The sequence below is a fragment of the Tribolium castaneum genome, chromosome 6 (assembly GCF_031307605.1).
Source record: "Tribolium castaneum strain GA2 chromosome 6, icTriCast1.1, whole genome shotgun sequence".
Classification (NCBI taxonomy): Eukaryota; Metazoa; Arthropoda; class Insecta; order Coleoptera; family Tenebrionidae; genus Tribolium; species Tribolium castaneum.
In genome coordinates this window covers 8,902,995-8,921,551 of record NC_087399.1, presented here as the reverse complement: position 1 = coordinate 8,921,551, position 18,557 = coordinate 8,902,995, and the positions used below count along the sequence as shown (strand labels likewise).

Below are 18,557 nucleotides of genomic sequence, written 5' to 3'. Positions count from 1 at the left end.
AAAAAAACATTATGTGGTATAAACTAACGCACAACGTATTTGATTTCTTTATAAAAAAAAAAACGAGAATAAACTATTCAAAATTTTGGAAATGTGCCTATGGTGTACTATTATCTTAGTTGTGATGTGTTAGCGGGCATTTGCTCCAGTTCTGGGGGAAGATGAGGAGATTATCGTGTCAGCAACTTCTTGCGATCTAAAAAGTTGAAAAGTTGTAGCGAATTACGGCTTTAATTGTCATTGACGGATCTAATACGAAATTCGTTGGTAAAAAACGCGGATTAATTCCGGGAGTTTGTTTTACGACCACATTTCATTAAAATATTTGCGTTGCAATAAGCACAACATATGTGCCACCAATTCAAAGCACTCCAAAGTATCAAATCTTGATAAAGTTGAGAGTTGGTAAACACAAATGAATGGAAAAGCACTTGAATATTTTTATTGTTATTGTTATTATCAGACACGAGTTTGAATTGGGCGCCGGTGGCGTAGCCAAATATCCCTAAATTGGGGAAAGTAACGAAACTGTCAAGTTTTTGTTTGGTGCTGATGTATGTTCGAAAAATCGGTTTTTTTCCCTTAATTCGCCCCAAATAGAAAATGTTTACGAACATTTAACGTTAATTTCGCCCGAACTCATCATGAATCGCGTAACAAACGGTGGGTTGCGCGCCCCAGCCAAGAGTTTGACTTTTGACATTTACAACTTTGTTTACTTTTAAGGCAATTTAGCGATGCCACCGTCCGTTGTGGACAAATCCAAAGACTGGCAGTTGGAGATATTGATGGAGAAGCTGCGCTCGAAGGCGTCGCAGTACAAAAGCTTGACAGAGATATCCAAAAATGTGCGAATGGCCATGCTTGTAGGTTATGTCATGTCTGGCACTGCCTCCATTGATGCCCTACTTTCAGGACAAGCGCTACGCGTTGGACAGCGTCGAGAAGAGCCAGCACCAGAAATGCCTCGACACTCTGCAGCACTCCATCAAAGTGACGTCCTTGCAGAGCATGATCGAGCGGCTGGAGAGCTTGACGCGGCAGCTGGGGCTCAAGTTCATGGTGGGCCCCTCGGGGGTGGAGCTCTTCATCTCCTCCGACATGTTCTACCTGGAGATAGTGCTCGACCAGACGGGGGCCGTCAAAGACGTGAAAGTGCACCATGACAGTAAATTGGAGCAACAGAGTTGCGCTGAGCTCGTCAATTGTTTATCTAGTGGCGATTTTGCCGATTTCACTGCCCAGTTGGAAGGTTTTGCCTCGATTTACCAGCTCAATGCTGAGAAAAAGGTCAAGTGTAAGGCGTTCACAGCCTTGCAGTCGCTGGAGTCTGATTTGAGCACCTTGGCTCACTTGCAGTCTTTCATGAAGGAACCTTTCAACCTGCTGTATAAGTCTCCGGTTGGGGTGCTGGAGAAGCGCCGAGGGGGACACCCCATGAAACTCACCTATTTTGTCTCTCCTTATGATTTATTAAATGTTGAGAAATGTGATATTGAACCTATTACTGTTGATACGATCGTTAGTAAAGCGCTGGGGTACAGTGTGACGGTGTGTATGGAAGGGTCCGCTACACATAAGTTGCAAACGACCACTCTCATCACAGTTAATAGGAATATTAACGGGAAAAGGTAAAAATTATTAAAAAAAATTTTTTTTTCTTTGAGGGAAATTTATTTTAGTACGCCGTCTTTTTCATCGCTAAGTAGCCAAAATAGTGCAGCAATTCCGGCCTGTTTTGTCCTCAAATTAAACAAACCAATGCCAATGTGTGTCAATTTAGTTAGACAAATTCAACAAGTTACTGAATTGGATACTATAGAACAATCAGCAACTCATCCGTTACTTAGTTTAATAGTACATCACGCCAGTGAAGGGAAAATGGAGTCTGGGAACAATAAGGGCCTTTTTGTGGTAAGTGGTTGGCAATAATATTTATAAAAAAATGGTCATGTTGACTACTGATTCTCCTAGTTTGCGGTACAAACTTTTCGAGAGCCAAAAAATGGTAAATAATCAAAAATAATCTACTTAATGAAGTTCCTCTGACATTAAAAAATTCTAAAATCAGCAATTTTAAACATAAATACAAAATGTTTCTTACAAAATGATTTTTCTTATGTGTTTTTTTGCTCTATAATTTTGTTAAATAGAATTAGATATTTTATTATTATTATATTTTTTATTTTTTTCTTCAATCAAATTGTTTATTTTTTTGTTATTTCTCATTTATTGTCTGGGTCAAAACCTTGATCAGCTTTGCTGTCTTTTGGTCCACTTTGTGGTAGGAACAACTCGTAGAAAATTTTAATTTTGTTATCGTATTTTTTTTCTTGTTGTAATTAATTATATTGTAACTGTTTTACTGCCACAAATAAATTATTATTATTATATTATTATTAAAAAAACAATTAATTTCACGTCAAAAAATAGTTAATTAACCACCTCAATTCTTGATATATAAGCAGCCATTTCATTTTAACGGACGGGACACTATAGATTTTTTACCAATTTTTATCACCAGTATCAGTAGAAGTGAATTTTTCTTTATAGGAACTTAGTACCAGTCAAACAATTTGCAACCTACAATAGTCGGAGCCACATTTGTAAAATTTGAAATATGAGCAGGAAAAAGAATACAAATTGGTGACGGACGGGACACAAAAAAGACCTTACATTTTTATCGCTAAACAATCTTTATAAAATTCTGTTAATTTAAAAGGCACTAATTCTAAGAATTACTTTATAAATAAATGGTAGATTTTGTTGAAACTTTTGAAACCACGATTAATTTACTTTTTGTTTACACATGGCGGATGGGACAAAAAAATCTTGTGTATGAAAATAACTCTAAAAAAATTATTTAGGCAGGTTTTAATTATTAAAGATTTTAACAATATCAAAATTAGACTGGAAATTAGAAACTTATGTCCTGTAATTGTTTTTTTTAATTAATAATTTGAATATTTAATAATATATAAATTAATGCTTAGTCAAGGCATCCCTAATAATTTCTTCGAACCTTCTCCCAAATACAACGCATTCTTTTTCTGGAGTTTGAGGGGGTTTCAAATTTGAAAAAAATCTCAAAAAATTCACACGTTATTCACAACCTATCCTCAGCCTCTCTACTAAAATTTAATTAATTTTAAAAATCTTAAAAATAAATTAGTTTTAGATTCACAAGTTTTAATAATAACACTAAATCTAAATGTGAAAAAAATATGATTTTTTTGTTTTTATTTTTTTTTATCAAATCTTTTCTTTTAAGATTAAGGACCAGTTTCGCATTATAATCCCTTTTTAGCACATTTTAAAATTCTAAAATCCACTCTCTGAAAATAACATCGTGTTTTTTTTAACTAGTTTAACTAACTTTGTTTTTTTAACTAAGTTACTAATAATACCTTATTTTTTTAATATAACTAATTCTGTCAATGAAATGAATATACGTAAATTAATTTAATTTACGTAATTGATTGATGCTTAAGCAAGGTATTTTTTACAGTTTCTCTGAAATTACCCCTAAAAGCATTCATCTTGGGCTCAGGAAAAAAGTTCAAAAAATACACACAATATTTACAACGCATCTTTAGCCTACCAATTCATCATACGATCACCTCTCGATGTGGTTGTAAAAATACCTATAAAAAAATCTTGAAGTTTTAAAACACACCTAAATGCGATAAAAAATGGAACTTTTTTTTATTGTTTTTATCGAATATTTTCGATAGACCAATTTCCCATTATACTCCCTTTTTAGCATATTTTAAAGCCCTTAGAGTTGCCTTAGTAGACTTTATCCAAATCAAAAAAAATTATCCGAATGAAATTCACTTTTTGACTTTTTCCGATAATCAATTCGTTGTAGTTTAATTGTTGACGTTACAGTTGTAAGTTTAATTTAATAAGTAGTTAATTAATTAATTTTTGATTAATTATTTTTTTAATTTAAGCAGTAATAAATTAACTTTCTCATGTGATGCGATAATTTTGCCGCTAAGTGTATCAAGGAGGGTTTATATCATTTAGTGATAATTTTTGGGATTTATTCTCGTGAAAATAAAGGATGGTATTGAATAACAAATCGTTACTCTTCAATACAACCCTTTATTTCCACGAATAAATCCAAAAAACGTATAACATGTATTATTTTTCAATGCTGTTGTAGGTTTTCTTTAAAATTTAGAAACATCCCTAATTTTTTTTGAGCACTTTATCTTTAAAATTGCGAGGTCTCAAAGAAAAACTTTGAAAATTTTGATTTTATTTACATTTGTAACAAATTTACAAAATTCTTAAGTTTTATTGCCAGTTAGTGGTGTTTGAAATAAGACTCGAAACATTTTTTTTCTTAAAAATAAAATAAAAACTCGCGATTTTACTCGAATTGTGCTTTAATTTTTTCAGACTTTGCCCGACCAAACACATTGTTATTTCATGACTGAAAACAAAAATATGGACGGCGTTTTAGTTTCAAGCATTCCATTCACCCACCCAGCACATGTGTCCCAAATTTTAGTAATCTTAAGACAACAAGCTCTCTTCAACACGATAATCGGCAGTTGTGTGCGTCCTAATAGCAAACAAGGTACAAAAACAGCCCATCTCACGTCGTCCATTTCTCAAATTTCGCGTTATTATTCTTCCAGATTTTGAAAATATGACCATGTTTGAGATAAGTGCCCTTTCCTGGACCCACATCTCCCTCTCCCTCGAGCACCCAATTGAAGAAAGCATGGCAACGGCCGAAATCGACCTCAGCGACATCTCCAACCTTGTTTGTAAAATCGTAAGTCCCGGTACACCGCCGCCGCCCAACGCCCCCGACACCGCCTCCGATCTAAGCACGAAAATTTTAAACCGGTGTTTTTCCATTCCGGTGACGATGCGAGCCGTCTTGAAACTATGGGAGAAACAAACCACTAAACGCCACTACAACGGACATGAAAATTTTAGTTTACCCCTCGGTTCCGGCGACCCTGGGGGTCACAAGGGGGCCCCAGGCGGCAATTTAACGGAATTCGGGGGGTTAGACAAGATCAAGCAGGAGCCCCTTGGCAACGGCAGCCACGGCATGATGATGCAAAGCCATCAAGGCATGTTTTTGAACGAATCTATGATCGCTAGTGCCAATTTTCCCAATTTTCAAACCAGTGAAAATATGCTCACTAGCATGGAGCTGACTAATATACTGGCAGGGGCCAACCAATCGGATAAAATGAAACGGCCCCACAAGCGCAAATCGGACGATTTGTGGAAAAACAAGCGAAAGTTGGGCGAGGGGGCTGACCCTGACCTTCTGGTCGAGACGTCAAGTAGCGACTCCACGTCGCGAAGTACCCCAATCTCGCAGGAGAATGAAATTGCGACCCCAAATTCGGGGTTGGGGTTTCAGTCGGATCTGGAGCTTATGAGTGGCTTAGATCCGGCGGATTTGTTGGCCGAGTCGGATAAAGTCGGCGGTGATTTTGGGGCCTTAGATGAGTTGGGGGATGTGGAGGAGATGTTGGCGGGGCCGTCGAGGCGGAAATCGCACGATCAGAAATCACCAACTATTATGATGGATTTGGGGGAGAAAAGTCTGGTACCACCAAGTGTTAGTATTACGCCGATTGCGAGTACTTCACCGGGGTTTAATCAGGGGGGTAATGCGGAAAAAAGGCCCGGGATTGAGATTATAGCACTTGCGACGTCAGCTGCGACTGCATTGCCCAGTTCTATTACGATTACGCCGATTACGACGTCGCAAAGTAAAGGGGATGAGAAGAATCGGGAGAAGAAGAGGAGCAAAAGTAGTTCGGATGATAAGGTAATGAGGATGGTTTCTACTTTGAGCCTTTTATTAAATTTCAAGTTTTTGCGTGTTTTTATTGAGCTAATTAAAACGATTGAAAATTTTTACGATTTTCTGGAATGCTTTCTTCTTTTTATCTTGGTTTCGTAACACTTTTAATCAATGAAATGCAAAGTTGTTTCTTTAATTTTTGCCTTTTTCGATTGTTTAAAGCGAAAAATCACAGAATTGGGTCGAAAACTTGTGTTTTTACATTATTTTCCTGCTTTACTTCATGCTTAAAACAGATAGTACTCACTTATTTTGCACAAACATGTTTAAAAATAACAAAAATACATCACGATTGACGTTATTTTGTTTCACATGTATTTAGTTCGTTTTTGAGCGAAATTGTGTCGAAAATAAGCTAGAAAACCTCGAACAAAATTGTTATTTTTAGCCTCTTCGGTTGTTTAAGCAAGTTTTTGAACTAAATTTTGCTGAAACAGGTGGAAAAATCAACAAATCACACAATCTTTGGCCTTTTTCAAGTGTTTTAATAGGTTTTACGAGCAAAGACGCAATTATTTCGCAAATTTTTTTTACTGCTAGCTGAAAAATTACAGAATTGGGTCGAAAACGTTTTCTACGCGTTTTACTAGCAGTTTAAACAGGTTTTTGTGGTATAGATTATAGGTTTTAGATTATTTTCTTCGTTTTAGTTCGAAAATAGTACTCACCTGTTTTGAATAAGCCTGCCTAAAAATTACAACAATAAGCCAGAATTGATGTTATTTTATTTGTTTCATTGAAATTTTTTTTTTGGCGAAATTGTGTCAAAAATAAGCCACGAAAACCAAAAAAAGTGTTATTTTTATCTTCTTCGATAGTTTAAACAAATTTTTGAACTAAATTGTGCTGAAATAGGTCGAAAAATCAACAAGCGAAAATTACATAAATCTTTGGCTACTTTGTTTTAGTAAATTTTACGGGAGAAACGCAATTATTTTGTAAATTTTTGTTATAAACAAACCGAAAAATTCCAGAATTTGGTTGTGTTTAAAGACACTTTTTTTACGAAAAGCTCACCAAACCTGGCTGAAACATTTACTAAATGTGATCCAAATTTATGTTATTTTGGATTATTTCTCTCACTTTAGTGTATGATTAACCAAATGATACTCATTTTGTTTTGCCATAAACATGTTTAAAAATAACAAAAACACATCGAATTGATGGTATTTTATTTTTTTCACGTGATTTAGCTTGTTTTTGAACGAAATTGTGTCAAAAATAAGCCAGAACAACAACTAAAAATGTGTTGTATGTTATTTTTACCCCTTCCGAAAGTTTTAGCAAGTTTTTGAATTAAATTTTGCTGAGAAATCACCAAATTAGGACGAACAGGGTATTATTTTTGCCATAGTTGCACGTATTTAAGTACATTTTTGTTTTTTTTTGTGAAAAATCACCAAAATTGGATCGAAATTGTCATTTTTACTTATTTCGGTAATCCGTTTTTAGACCAGATAGCCTTATTTGTTTTGTAAGATCTTGTCAAGATATATCTAGAAGACGCAAAAATAAATGCAAATTAATGGTATTTTGCCTGTTTCACTCATTTTTCTTCATTTTGATCAGAATTTAATCGAAAATACGTATTTTTTTATCGAAGTGTTATCTTTGCCTTTTTTGAGCGCCTCAGCAGGTTTATGTAGTCAAAAACGCTATTATTTCGGTAAAAACAAATCGAAAAATGACAAAATTAAACCGAAAATTGTGTTAATTCTGCCTTTATCTGGCGTTTAAGCACAGCTTGCAAAAAATAGCTGAAAATATCCAAATTTTACCGAAATTCATTTATTTATTTAAAATTGTTTGTATCTATTTAGTTCGTGTTTGAATTAGATACTGTTTTATTTTGCATGAAGTCATCAGAATTTGCCTAAAAATCATAATCACGCATCCGAGTTTATGATATTATTTATTTCAAGTGATATAGCTCAAAGTGCTTGAGTCAAAAATAAGCCAGAAAAACAAAACAAAAAACTGTTATTTTTAATCTCTTCGATGGTTTAAGCAAGTTTTTGAACTGTGTTTTACCGAAACTGACCGAGAAATCAACAAGTTAAACAATCTTACTTGAGTTAGTTCGTTTTTGAGCGAAATTTTCATTCGTTTAAGCAAGTTTTTTTTAAGTATTTTTTTTAACTAACCAAAAACTCAACAAACTAAATGGAGAATTATATTATTTTACCAAAATTTCATTAAAAAACAAAACGAATAATCGCCAAATCAGGCCGAAAGTGGCGTTATTTTTGCCTTCTTCATGAGTATATTGTTTTAGGCAAGTAATTAGATCGAAATTGGTATTATAGCTTATTTCGAATGATTAATTTCGTTTTAAGACCTAAAACTTATTTGTTTTGTAAAATTTTGATCAAACACGTCAAAAAATCACAAAATAACTTGAAATTTCATAGTATTTTGGCTGTTTTACTCAATTTTGTTCATTGCGATCGAAATTTTGTCAAAATTACGCCAAACTAAAACAAAAAATTTTAACGAAGATTTATCTTTTTTAATTAAAAATCTCAGATATATTGTGAAATGTCACTAACAACCTGAAAACCATCATGTAATCAAAAATTACATGTCTCAGTAAGTTTTGCAATCAGGAACGCAATTTTTTGTCCAAAACAATTCGAAATATCACAAAATTATGCTGTTATTTGTTGCCTTTTTTGCATAGTTGGGCACATTTTTGAGCTAAAAACCCAAGATTTTTGTAAAACTGCTAAAACTTTTCCGGCTCCAATCTTTGTATTTTAAAGTAATTTCTTTATTGTGGTTAGCAGGCCTGACCCGCTTTCGATAAAATTTCACAAATTTGTTGATTTATTTGTTCACTTACGATTTTTTCCTGATTTTCCCGTTAAAGGGGCGTCTTGAGAAGAAGCGTAAGCGAAAACGCGACGAGAGCCCGATGGGCCCCCCGGACAAGGTGCCCCCGAAGCAGGACCCCCTCACCAAACCGGTCACCGTCAGCATAAAACCGGCCGAGTCTCCGCCCCTCAACATGAGCACCCCAACAAGCCCCAGCATGATGCGAAAATTCAACGCTTCGCCCACTCAAAATCGCAATATTTCCATGAGTGGTAAACTAAGCCCCAACCTAATGAAACCCACTCTCAAAACGGGCTCATCGCATCACAGTCCTAAACACTCCCCAGCCCATGTTCCCAGTAGTCCTAAACACATAATTCCCGGTATTTCGAGTCCTAAAAGCCACGGTACTTCCCCCAAACACCCTTCGACGAGTGGTTCCGGTAAACCGAGCATGTCCACATTGAAAAGTGCCGCGAACTCACCGAAAAATTCCGATTCTAAGACGAAATCCACCTCGAAGGATTCGTCCAGAGACAAGGAGAAAAAAATTTCGGGTGTGTTTAACGTTGCGTCGAAAAATAAATCATCAGTGAAAGTGAAACCGTTGGACTTGAATACTGAAAATTTGAGCGGGGTTCAGGACGGGTTACCGTCACCCAGTTCCACGGACTTGTCAAAATCAGCGACTTCGAATCAAGTGAGGAACCGAAAAGGCTCACTGTCTGCCATTGTCGATAAGTTAAAGTCGGCCCAACATTGCGATGGAGTCACCGATTTGAGTAGCAAGGGGGCTAGTAGTGGAGGAAACAAAGACAGAAGTGGGCAAGTTTCAACGAAACTAAACGAGGGAAAAAGTGGGAAAATCGGTGAAACGAAAAATTCGGAATATATGGTTAAGCCCAGTTCGGACGGCATGAAAATCACAATAAATAAAACCAGAAGTAAAGAAAGTAAAACAAGTGTGAGTAAATCAGGCTCAGGGTCGCCCAAAACTCACACGGGGTTAAAACCGGGGGTTAACAGCGGCCCTGCGTCGAAAAAACCCCAACATTTGGGGCAAAAACTTGTAAATTCGACAAGTGGCCCCAATTATTCAAGTTTGAAGAGTAAAGCCCCTTCGGGGGCTAAACTATCAAGCGGGCCTTCGAAACTAACAAAACTGAGTAATTCACCGAAAAGTGCGACCGATTTGAGCCGAAAAGACCGCCCAAAACTGAACAAAAGCAGTTCAGAGAAGTCGATTTTCACGTCGAAGGATGGCCGAAAATCGAGTCCGACTTCAAACAGGGACGAGAGTGACGGTATTTACAAGATGTCGAAAATGGATCATTATAACCCACCTTCGATTGTCGAGGGTTTAATGACAGTGCGTCAATTAGACAAAAATTTCCAAATACCGAAACTATCGGCACGTGCATCAGTCGACGACAAAAAACCGAAAGTAAGTTCGGATAATTTAAACAACATCAATCGGACTGTCGATACGAAAATCTTCGATATGATGAACAAGTCGGACCTCAAATACCCCCTCGCCCTCCCTCAAAAAACCTTCGACAATGCGGTCGATGTCAAATTGAGGAACAACGTCACGCCCCTCCCTAGCTCTAGTCCAAAACTGAAAGACGAAGACGATAAAAAGGACCAACCCCAGAACCTCGCCCAGACCAAGGACGACTCCGCCTATAAAGTGAATTATCCAATCGCGGTGTCCAAATCGGTGCTCCCGCCCATTTCCGAACCCCTCAACCTCTACACGAAGAGCATCGATTTGACGTCGAAGTTCGTGGCGCCCGCCCCCAAAGACGATAAAAAGGACGTGAAGAAGAACGACGATGTGCTTTTAGACTTTTCGGCGGCCGGAAAAATCGATAAGGGTGCAGCCGTGGTTACGTTTCCCCAATCGCCTTCGGTTAGTGTTCATATAGTTAAGTCACCGGCGCCGTCGCCGTTGATCGCACCAAGTCCACATTCGGCCTCGCCGTGTATCACTGACGATGAGTTGATGGACGAGGCGGTGATAGGTATAGGAAAATAGGACACGGCCGGTAAGGTAGGGCACGACCTAATCTCAAATTCGGTGTAAATAGGGAGGTTAGGTCTGCGAGTTTGTGCGCGCGCCTCGTATATACAGTGCGATTGGTTGAGTGTGATCTGCGTCTTCCAGTTGAATTTTTAAAACGAAAAGAGAAAACAACCGAATTAAGCAATTCCTTAAACAATTCAGATTTGTGTTGCCTAGGGTGACCAGATTGGCCTTAACAAAAAACATGTGTACTATATTATTCAAATAAAAGAAATATCAAAATTGTTTATACCAAAGAAAATAATTATAAAACACAATCTACAGTTAGGTTGGCATTACCATAAATAATAGCCGTGCAGTTTGTTAGTGTCCATTATGTGCAAGTAACGTAGTCTTGGCTAGAGTTCCTATATAGGAACTCTAATTTTCACCACAATGATTTTTTAAATAAAAAACCAGATATAGTATTTTTATAGTATTTGTTTTAATTAAGGTTGGTGCAATTTTTTCCCTGGCAAAAAAACAGTTTAAAATTTTTTTTTTAAATAATTTTGGATGTCGTTCCACAACGGGGCATCTTTTAACGGTATCCACGCTAAACACAAGAAATTAGTGAAAGGATGTGTCCATTTTCCATAAACAAAAAAAATATTTTTTAAAATATCAACTTCTTTTGTCATACCTTCGGCTGTATACTTTAAAAAAATATTTTTCATTTGTAACGGTAGAAATTTTTCTTGACTAGTCTCTTCAAGACCTACTTTGACTATTATCAAAATATTCATGATTTCAATTAATAAACTGCTGTTTTTTCCATAGACTTTCGTAGGTGGATATAAAAAATGGTACAAAAATCAAAAAATCGCAAATTTAATTAATAAAACATTAAAGTTCAGTTCTTTAATATTCTTTCCATTTACCTTGATTATACAATGTGTTTTTAAATGATTTTCATCTAGTCGTCTGTGATTTTCTCATGTAAAATCAGAAAATGTCTCTTCATAGAACTAATGATAGGCATTTAGACATCGAACGAAATTTAAAAAAAAATTCGTTAAATTTTACAACTGACTTAACATTTATTGACAGAAGATTCAATTGAGTAGAGCGGCACGATTTTTTTTTACATGTAACCCAATTTCGAAATTAGCTAGATGAGAATCATTTAAAAACACATTGTATAAATAATCTTGAGTTGATCTAGCATCTCTTAGGTTTAATCGTTAGATTTCTGACAATTGTTGTATTCATTAACAATTCAAAAGTTTAACACACAAGAAAATTTTGGATGTACCAGTTTTTTGTCCACCGATGTGCTTGGTTAAGTTAATTAGAAAAAAATGTAATTGGAGCTCGAGTATGATCGTTTAGACAAAAAATGTGATTCTAGACCCTCATTAACAATTTTCTCATGAACTTTAAAAGTGAGAATTAAAGAAACAAAGAACTACTTCAGCAAGAATGATAGTAATTTGATAATAACAAGATTTTGTGTTTTTATAAAAAATAACACAGGTGTTCAAGAAAAGTCTATTAATAATAATTAATTAATTTAACATCCAAAATCTGTTTTCATCTGCACTATTTTCACCAAGATTTATTATTAATTCTGAAACTATTACTTTCAGGTGCCATTCATTACTTAAATGTTAGCTGTTTCAAAACTATAAAAACGCCAACGTCGCATTTCACCAAATTATTTTTTTAAATAGATTGATAAAATTGTAAAATAGTTATTAATGATTAGATCTCTCTAATATAAAGTGCATGAATAATTTATAACAGCCTATTTTGAGAGAAAATGCGACGTTTGCGTTTTTATAGTTTCGAAACACCTAATAATTATCTTCATTTGTCGTTACACGCTTAACACATGTTACCAAATTTTAATTTCAATTAGAATTTTTCTATTCTTCTAAGACGTGACGTGCTGCTTTTCCAGCCAAGGACTTCGTCAGTTTCTTATTTAAATGTTCGGCAGTTACTGGACATTTTGCCGTCAAGTGGAAATTATAAATAATAATATTTTTGAAATTGTTCAATTCAAATGGTTCAAATTAGTAATTGTACCTTTTCCATGTCGTTTTGTTGGTTAACTTATCATAGGAATTCCTTTGTAACATTTTTAAACTATTAGCATCTGTAGAAATACCAATGTAACTAGAAGTCTGAAAAGCAAGACAGCTACAATGATAGCTTGTGATTTTGTTCGCGCACATTTTCTTTTGCCAAATTCGAGATAGGTAACACTTTTGTAATAACTTGATTGTACAATCATTTGAGCGAAAACTAAAGTTCCTTCTGCTTCTGCTATTAACTCTTCACCATTTGAAATCGTAACACAAAAGTTTCTGCACCACTATTTTTTTATTTATGCTTTCCTGTGCCTAAATGTTGCTCCAAACCTAGAGCACCTTTTTTCACAGTTGAAAAATTTTGTGATTGGTTACACAGCTTTTAATTCATCTTCAAATTTACGTTTTGTTTTAGGCATAACTGCAATATTAAGTTGAAATTTGTATTTCTACTACAAATAATAAAGACCTCACCTTAGGATGTAAATTCGATCACCTCATAAAAATTGTCAAAATATTGTTAAGGCCGTTAAAACTTAAACTTGAAGCCTCCATATACAGTGATTTTTTTCATACCATTTCTAAACTTATGTAACTTTTTATACGATAGTCTCAAAATAGCAAAATTTCAGCGAATAGAGAACGTTTTACTATAAAATTCAGTTAAAATTTATGTTCATAAAAAAGGACGTCTGGCCACCCGAGTATTGCCCAAAAATCTTTTTTGTGAGTAGAAAACGACCGAATTAGTTTTTAAGATCGCACTGTATATGACTTGCGATGTCGGTAAGAGCGACGTCTGCGTTACCGGCCCGATTAACCCGACTCGGCGCTGTAAATATGATTTTAACGGTGTAAGAAAAATCACCGTCAGTATTAGTATGAATTTCGGGTTTTCTCTTGTGTATATTTTATGCATTTTAATTTTTTATCAAGCACTGGTATTACGTTATGTTTTTTTCTTTCTCATAATTTTCCTCTCTAGCATAAAATGTTCGTAGGGAATTTACTAATGAACAAGTTTGTTGTAAACATAAAATAATGTAAAGCGTAGGTACAATTAGGTAATCGCAATTACATAAATATTTATTGAAAGAAAAAAAAAAGAATTATTTTGTGTTGTGCATATCATAGTACAAAACAGAGCGCTCGAGAGAGTTAATTATCTCCAGGAGTGGCGTAACATAATTATGAAATTCTGTATAAAATAGATTATTTATAATAACTTATGTTTTTACCAATGTGCCTGTCTCAGTTTTGCCACAGCTTGGATGAAATTAGAATGACTTGCGTACAAATCCAATTTTGAGTCAATATCAACCCACTTGACGTTTTTAGCATCATCCCCCGCCTGTAGTTTAAATTTCCCGACAGTTTCGTTATTATCATCGTGGAAATTCACAGCTACGGTCTCCATCCATGCATTATCAGTGTTTCTAGGGTCGTCCACATAGCCCTTAAAAATCTCCTCACCCTTTGAGAAAAACCCCTCAATCAATTCCTCACTCATCTTGTCTGTATTTTCCAAACTGTTGAACGCTTCTTCCAGAAATTCCCGTTTTAAAGTCTCGCTGATTTTCTCACCTGGATCGACCATTCCTCCAGGAATGGCCCATTGGCCGCAATCCCGTCTCTGGATAGCGCAGAACTGCAAAATGGGCCTAAACCAACACGTTAATAATTTCCAAAAATAACAATTCACAATTTTGTCTCTCGATGCAATTCTTTCGGTGACTTCCACCGTGTGACAATAGGATCAGCGGCATGGTTGGGGCCCCATTTGCCCAAAACCCCCCGTCCGGCCAGGCCGGTCCTGCCCTCGGGATTAAGTGGGCGCCCATCAACAATTTTATAAGGGCCGGTGTGGCTCTTACGGTTGATTGTACCGTCAAGGTTGTTCCATTTTGGGTGGAAATTTGGGTCGTCTTTAAAAAATTACGATTATTTGGTTTGGTTAAAGTTGGAGGGTACCACAAGGGGGGTCCGCCCATGGTTTGTTGCGCAAGACAGGGGCGTCATAGTTGGGGGGCGTATAATTTTCGACCGGTACGGCCCAGGGTACTTGGGCATCGGTGAGGACCAAACGGCGGATTTCGCTAAACGGGTAAAGGCCGGTCCTGCATTTTATGTGCACCATTTTTGAGGTTAGGAAACTAATTATAATGAGGCGTTCATGAGATCATTCCACTTGGATTCGTACTGTTGGTTGCCTATTTAAGTAATTTTGAAAATTAAATTAATTATGCTCTGTGAAGAGTGGGAGAACCGCCATATTGATTTGTCATGCAGATGTCCAACGTGTTCTAGAGTAAATTGTTTACATCGTATTTTGAACATTTTTAATGAGAAAATTAAAATTGTAAAGCAGTGTTGATGACTTTTGACAGCATTTACATATTGTGATTTAAGGGCATATCACGTTTAAATGTTGTACAGTCCGGGACATTTCTATTTGAACATAAAAAATTTGAATTTTCTGACATTTATACGTGTATTCAGCGTCTATGTGAACAAAAAATGTTCTCTCTCTCATTCTATGGTCCTTGAGCTTTAATAACAGGGACATTTTTTAAATTGGTAGCATTAGAAAATGACAGTAAACAGCTGACTGATGTAAACAATAACACAATAACAAAGGAAATGTTATAATTTTAATCTATATAACCAGTGGCTGCTTTAAAAGTGTGTACTAACGGGATAATAACATATTTACGCAAGTATTTTTGAAGGTAGAAACATTACTTGTCATATAACAACTACTTAGATTATATGATGAGACGGGAATGGCACAACACAGAATTGCAGTCAGTGATTGTGCTGGAGAAAGCTGCTGTGACGTACTGACAGTACTGACTCGCTGGTTGTACGATTTGTGCAATTTGTGATATATTTTGTGTGAAAAACTGGAAAACAAAGTGCATACCTGCATAACCTCACTTATCGCAGTTTTGCACATTTTGATGATGGGAATTGCGGTTCAAGTAATTATGAGTTATAGATGGAGCTCACTGTTTACTTCAAAGTAAGTTCACGACATTTACAGATACTTCCTTTATGTTTTTGTCTTTTCTGGTGTAGAGGGTTAACCTTTCTATTTTCATATAAAATTCAAACCAAACGAAATCGAAAAGCTTAATATTGTCATGTTTTTTATTAATTATTAAAAAATTTATTTCAAAAATCACAGATAGTGTTTATAATTTGCAGCTGAAGCTTTTTGGGTCCACTTTTTTCGTAGTTATTTCCTGGTAGCCACTCTTGTTTCAAGCAGAAAGGGTGTAAAGTTAAAAATAATCCCATAAAATTGTTAATATAACTCCTTTGCACTGCCATGGGGTATTTGAAAACTTACGTTTAACAAATACGTCACAAAGTCTCAGCCATAGAATATAGTAGTTATAGAAAATCAAGTAACACGTAATTCACTGGTCGTCAAAATTTCGATAATAGCGCCATATCCTGGTAGTATGAGGAACTAAAATTGGCGGCAAATTTAAATATTTTATTATTTACACAATTAATTTAATTTTTTTATTTTTTTACAATTTAAACACACATAACCGATTTTATTGAAAATCAGTTAAATGTGTTTAATTGCAAAATTTTGTTAGTATTATAAATATAAAGAAAAAATAAATATAATGAATGAAAATAATTTATTAATAAATTAACGTTTCACAAATTATGAAAATATCAATTATAAGAAATAAATGTCGTGTTTGGCTTCCACATATTAATTTGGCGACTTCCTCACCCTCAAAAAACGGTTATTTAACATTATTTTGTAACTTGGAAAAAAATTAAAGAACTAAATAAGTAAATACGGACCCTAATAAGGTACTATTGGAGTTTTAGACATGTGCCCAATTCAATTTTCACAGAAAAATAGTGCTTTTAATAGTTTGTGCAAACATTTCTTGTATGTTTTCGTGTTGGTAGTAGGCTCACGTAGATGACTTTACAACAAATTTACTTATATGAACTTATTATGCGTAAGAGGTTTTTCTGATTTTAATGTAAGGACTCCACTTTGGTGGATTCAGGAGTTCTAAGTTTCCTTGAAACTTAACGGGAAAAAGGAGGGAGTTAAGATACGTTTTTGTGGCTTTTGTACAAATGAATGAATGAACGCGTGTATTAAATAAAAGACACTATGTGCAAGGTAGAAGTCTTAAACGGTGTCCATCATTGAAGTCCACTTGAAAAATGAAATTTGGTTTAAATTCTCAAAGTTATTTTTGGTGCCCAAGTCGATTTGTTTCTGGATAGCTTTCACAAGTAGAGAGATGCACTGTTTCCAGAATCATGTGTTCCAGCCAGCCAGAAGTTGTTTAATAAACGTTGTAGGTTGCCTTTTAAGTGTATAATAGGTCCACACCAGAGCTGGAGATATGTATTACATAGTATTTTTGGTGGCAAAAAAATCCCGACTTACCAAATTTTAGCCTTCGAAAGTTCAAAACTTAAATGTTTTTGAGATTACTTTAGGAGTAGATAACACCAACAAACGAATCCAAATAAAAATAAAGAGAGAAAACCACGAACACAACACGTAGCAAAATAATTCAAATTGGAAATTGAAACATTTAAAATTGAAAAAACTTTTTGACACCGTTGAATGTAGTGTGACATTGCGCGCCAAAGGTTGCTTAATATTTTGGATTTTTGGATAAATTCGTGGATTTAATTTGAAATCACACTACCAAAAGATGGCATGAGTAGTTTCTATTAACGACCGTGCCACGTACCCTAAATTTACAGAAATCTGCATAAATAACGCACGTGGCGCCGCATGTTGATAGTATGATTTAATAAACCGTTTTTCCTATGCCGCTTGACTAACCCTGGTCTCAGCCATCGTCGAAAAACATAATAAGGGCTTTATAACAAGAAGCGCTTTCTGATTTTACTGTGGACGTGTTGAAGAATAGTGTGAAATATTGCGAAAAAACAACTTTTACTCTTGTTTACATTTTAGTACGTCTCTATCTGAGAGTAGTCGTCTTGTATAAAAAATATAGCCTACTAATAAAGGAAATTAAAGTGTTTTTATTTCTGGGTTGCCCCCAATTCCACTTTGCCGTTGCCTGATAATCAAGACACTGATAATGAAATTGGTGTAAGTGCATCGAATACAAACGTGTTGAATAGATGAATAAAAGAGAGACAACTGCTTTTTTCAAAAAGGCCATTTCAAATTTATTCAAAAAACACACCCCCATTGAAAATGGTCCATTCACGATGAAGTTTGGCTTCCTGCATGACATAGGTCTCGGACACCAATCTCACTGTAAATGGTCTAAATTGGTCTTGCATCTCTAAGACATGGACTCACTGAGAGCGACTTCTGCAGTAGGCTTGAGACTTGCCTGCCTGTCTCGCAACAATCTCTGCATTATGATTCCAAATCATTCTATAAAACGCTGTCAATTACAAGCCATGATATGAGGCATGAGGCCGTCTCAGTGTATGTCTTGTGGTGTACATTGAAACTGGTTCTTAAAGAACCCATTCACAATGAGATCTGCTTCGCTACATGCGGCGCGACAGGACTCAAAGACTAATCCCAAAAGACACAAAAAAACTGACACAGTTTCATCATTTTAAGCCATTGACAGCGTTTTCGAATGTTGGTGCAAAGACTTGTCGCGAGGCAGGTTTCAGCCTTCCGCCAACGTCAGTCTCAGTGAAACCCTCTCAAAGTGATCTCAGCGAAAACCATTCACAATGAGATTGGTCTATGAGGCCTATGTCGTGCCGCATGCAGCGAGATATGTCTCATTGTTAATAAAAA

General features: G+C 35.6%; 2 protein-coding genes and 1 long non-coding RNA gene across 3 annotated transcripts; 1 reads left to right on the top strand and 2 right to left on the bottom strand.

Moving 5' to 3' along the window:
• The first annotated feature begins 502 nt into the window (after positions 1-502).
• MED1 (Mediator complex subunit 1) lies at positions 503-11,751 on the top strand. Its single transcript, XM_008198251.3, has 7 exons — positions 503-663; positions 727-866; positions 916-1,631; positions 1,683-1,914; positions 4,411-4,591; positions 4,653-5,812; positions 8,718-11,751. The coding sequence occupies exons 1-7, from the start codon at positions 645-647 to the stop codon at positions 10,698-10,700; spliced, it is 4,431 nt and encodes a 1,476-aa protein (XP_008196473.1). The 5' UTR covers positions 503-644; the 3' UTR covers positions 10,701-11,751.
• Positions 11,752-13,836: 2,085 nt separating this feature from the next.
• LOC658812 (uncharacterized protein) lies at positions 13,837-14,958 on the bottom strand. Its single transcript, XM_965169.4, has 3 exons — positions 14,735-14,958; positions 14,466-14,688; positions 13,837-14,424 (listed from the first exon to the last, which is right to left on the bottom strand). The coding sequence occupies exons 1-3, from the start codon at positions 14,898-14,900 to the stop codon at positions 13,998-14,000; spliced, it is 816 nt and encodes a 271-aa protein (XP_970262.1). The 5' UTR covers positions 14,901-14,958; the 3' UTR covers positions 13,837-13,997.
• A 1,447-nt stretch (positions 14,959-16,405) lies between these two features.
• LOC135266468 (uncharacterized) lies at positions 16,406-17,603 on the bottom strand. Its single transcript, XR_010334527.1, has 2 exons — positions 17,199-17,603; positions 16,406-17,146 (listed from the first exon to the last, which is right to left on the bottom strand). It is a non-coding gene; the product is annotated as an uncharacterized LOC135266468 (long non-coding RNA).
• Positions 17,604-18,557: the final 954 nt, after the last annotated feature.